This window comes from Dinoponera quadriceps, unplaced genomic scaffold (genome assembly GCF_001313825.1).
Source record: "Dinoponera quadriceps isolate SergipeBrazil2010 unplaced genomic scaffold, ASM131382v1 scaffold12685, whole genome shotgun sequence".
Taxonomy (NCBI): domain Eukaryota; kingdom Metazoa; phylum Arthropoda; class Insecta; order Hymenoptera; family Formicidae; genus Dinoponera; species Dinoponera quadriceps.
The window spans coordinates 1-1,137 of NW_014566407.1; the positions used below are offsets into that span (position 1 = coordinate 1).

At 31.2% G+C, this 1,137-nt stretch overlaps 1 protein-coding gene across 1 annotated transcript; it reads right to left on the reverse strand.

Annotated features, from left to right (window-relative positions):
- Positions 1-17: 17 nt before the first annotated feature.
- Positions 18-1,131, reverse strand: LOC106751374 (phospholipase B1, membrane-associated-like). The gene is made up of 2 exons (XM_014632251.1): positions 584-1,131; positions 18-400 (listed from the first exon to the last, which is right to left on the reverse strand). Exons 1-2 carry the CDS (start codon positions 868-870, stop codon positions 223-225), a joined length of 465 nt encoding a protein of 154 aa, XP_014487737.1. The 5' UTR covers positions 871-1,131; the 3' UTR covers positions 18-222.
- Positions 1,132-1,137: the final 6 nt, after the last annotated feature.

Here is a 1,137-nt window from a genome sequence, read left to right on the forward strand (position 1 = left end):
ACTTAGGAAATGTGGAAAATTGTATTTAACTACTAGAAATCCTTTAACTCAATTTTTTTTGAACAAATAATTTATCAACGTTTTTTTTGTAGTTGCAAATGGTTTGTGGAATAACTTATTGGAACCAGTTGGCGTTAAAACGAAATCCTGGCATGATCTTTTTGAGAGGTTTCTGTGTCCAACTTCGGAAAGGCCTTACTTGGCCACATTGCAAAATTTACTTCAAGCGATAGTTTTCTGACTGTAGTGAAAACAATCTATGGTGAAATATGTCGTATCGGCATACACATCAGAAGCGAGTTGTATGCTTAAATCTAATATAATAGCCTGAGTTATGACTGCAAAATCGTCCCTCTGGAATTCAGGATAAATAGAGATTTCCATGTCCAACTCTTGCCATCTGAAACGTATAAATTTTTTTAATTGATGCATGTATATATCTTTTGCTATGATGCATGTATATATATTTTGCTATCATTTTTTAAATGAATCAAAAATGAATTAAAAATTAAAAAATTGGAATATTCAGAGAGTTGTTGAAAATTATTTAATAAAGGTATTATTTGTATAGTTGAATACTTACTGTCTCATGATTTTATAATATTCTGGTATAAAACTTTGATATCTAAGCCCAAACATACAAGAACTTTCGCTATTCGTCATAAGGTCACATGTAAAAGATGGTTTACTCTTACGACTGTCAACTAATGTTTTCATATTTTGTGGCGGAATAAACGATATCAAAGTTCGTGGCAAATTTTCTCTCAATGTCGTCAAAACTTGAATTAAATCTGCTTTGTGTTTATCGAGAATTGACGAAGGTGAAGAATTCCAACATATATTGGTGTATAAGTCGTTAACTCCGATCATTAACGATATTAACTGCAAACAAGATTGTCGTTATTAACATTTAATTTTCAGAAACTAATTACACCGATCAATAAAGTTTTGGTGACAAAATCTACATTTTGTGTTTTCCTGTTAATTTAGTTTTTCATGTGTGGTATTCAAAATATCGTAATTTTTCTACAGTCTGCTGCGACCAAACACATCATGTGATATAAAAGTCATATGAAACCTGGGAACCTATCTCGAGATGTAAAAGTGACGTGAGAAAGACAATTCTTAAACCATCTC